This window comes from Alligator sinensis, unplaced genomic scaffold (genome assembly GCF_000455745.1).
Source record: "Alligator sinensis unplaced genomic scaffold, ASM45574v1 scaffold107_1, whole genome shotgun sequence".
Lineage (NCBI taxonomy): Eukaryota > Metazoa > Chordata > Crocodylia > Alligatoridae > Alligator > Alligator sinensis.
In genome coordinates, this window is record NW_005843041.1 from 178,820 (window position 1) to 180,344 (window position 1,525).

At 73.6% G+C, this 1,525-nt stretch overlaps 1 protein-coding gene across 1 annotated transcript in view; it reads right to left on the reverse strand.

Annotated features, from left to right (window-relative positions):
• Positions 1–1,130, reverse strand: part of BCKDHA (branched chain keto acid dehydrogenase E1, alpha polypeptide) — a gene marked incomplete at its 5' end in the record, with an annotated part of 2,953 nt that extends 1,823 nt beyond the window's left edge. The window contains 4 exons of the mRNA XM_025193392.1: positions 72–233; positions 534–642; positions 732–818; positions 897–1,130. Of these exons, the coding sequence (XP_025049177.1) occupies positions 72–233; positions 534–642; positions 732–818; positions 897–1,130 (592 nt within the window). The remainder of the gene's footprint in view (positions 1–71; positions 234–533; positions 643–731; positions 819–896) is intronic.
• Between the last annotated feature and the right edge of the window lie 395 nt (positions 1,131–1,525).

A 1,525-nucleotide genomic window follows, 5' to 3' on the forward strand; every position in this document is an offset into this window, starting at 1 on the left:
GCTGCGGGTCAGGAGAGAGGGGCACCAGCGGGGCAGGGGGGGTCAGGAGATCGGGAGCACAGGGGTCTCACCTTGGGGGATCTGGGTGGCGAGGGGGGATGAGATGGTGACGAAGTGCAGGTCGCGGGAGCCGTAGTGCACGGGCATCTGCCGGCCCTTGCCGGGGTCGCCGGCGTGGCCGTAGCACTGCGCCATGAAGAGGTCCAGCGGGTACCCCCGGTACATCAGCACCCCTGGGGCACGGCGCCGCGTCAGGGGGCACCGTCGTCGGCCCCCGCCTCGAGGGGCTGGGGGCAGCCCCCCCGGGGGGGGGGGGTCACAACAGGGCTTTACCTGCCTCGCGGTACTGCCCGACCCTTGCCGGGGTCGCCGGCGTGGCCGTAGCACTGCGCCATGAAGAGGTCCAGCGGGTACCCCCGGTACATCAGCACCCCTGGGGCACGGCGCCGCGTCAGGGGGCACCGTCGTCGGCCCCCGCCTCGAGGGGCTGGGGGCAGCCCCCCCGGGGGGGGGGGGTCACAACAGGGCTTTACCTGCCTCGCGGTACTGCCCGAAGACCAGGTCGGTGGGGTCGAGCGCGGCGGCGCTGCCCACGTGGGTGCCCTCCTCCCCGTAGTTAGTCATGTAGAAGGAGATGCGGCCCTGGCAGGGGGGAAACCGAGGCAGGTGGAGCCGGGAGCCCAGGTGCCCAGCCCCCCCACAAGGGACCCGGGCGTCCGGGCGCGCCCCACCTGGCGCTGGGACTCGTACAGGATGCGGTCCATGGTGTTGAGCAGCGTCATGGTCTTGTAGAGCTTCAGCACGGTCTCGGCGGGCAGCTGCGGGCACGGGGGGCGGGGTCAGTGCGGGTGGGCGGCGCCCCGCATCCGTGACCCCGGGGGGTCGCGCCCCCTCACCTGGGGGTCCTGGCTGGGGTTGAGGATCTGGCCCTGGCGGTCCATGACGCGGTAGACGGGGATGCCGGCCAGCACGTTGGGCTGGATGAAGTCCAGCGTGTCCACGAAGGCGGCCGAGGCGCCGGGGAACTGGGGGCGCTCCGCCGGCGACGGGAACTCCTCCTGCTGCCCCGCGGCATGCTGGGAAGGGGCGCCGTTACCCACCAGGCCCCGCGGTGCCCCCCCCAGATGGTGTCACGGGCCCCCCGAGCTGTGCGGGGCGTGGGGGGGGCTCTGCCCTTCATCTACCCCCTGGGGGGGCTGGTGTTTGGGGTGGTCCCTGTGCCCCCCCCCCCGTGGCCCCGCCGGGGCCAGGGTGCCCTTGGGTGGGGCAGTGGGGGCAATGGCAAGGCCGGGGGGGGGGGCGAGCTGGGGGAGGGGGGCACGCCCCCGGTGCGGACCAATCAGTGGCCGAGGCTGGGGGGGTGTTTGCCACCTGCCCCAGAATGGGAGGCTGATACCCCCTCTGAGCTGCTGGGGGGGCTAAAGCCAGCTCTGCCCCACCCCCAAAACAGGGTGGGGGGTAACTGCTGGGGGGGGCAAAGCCCTTCCCGCCCCCCAGGAGAACCCCTGCCCCACCCCGCTGTGGG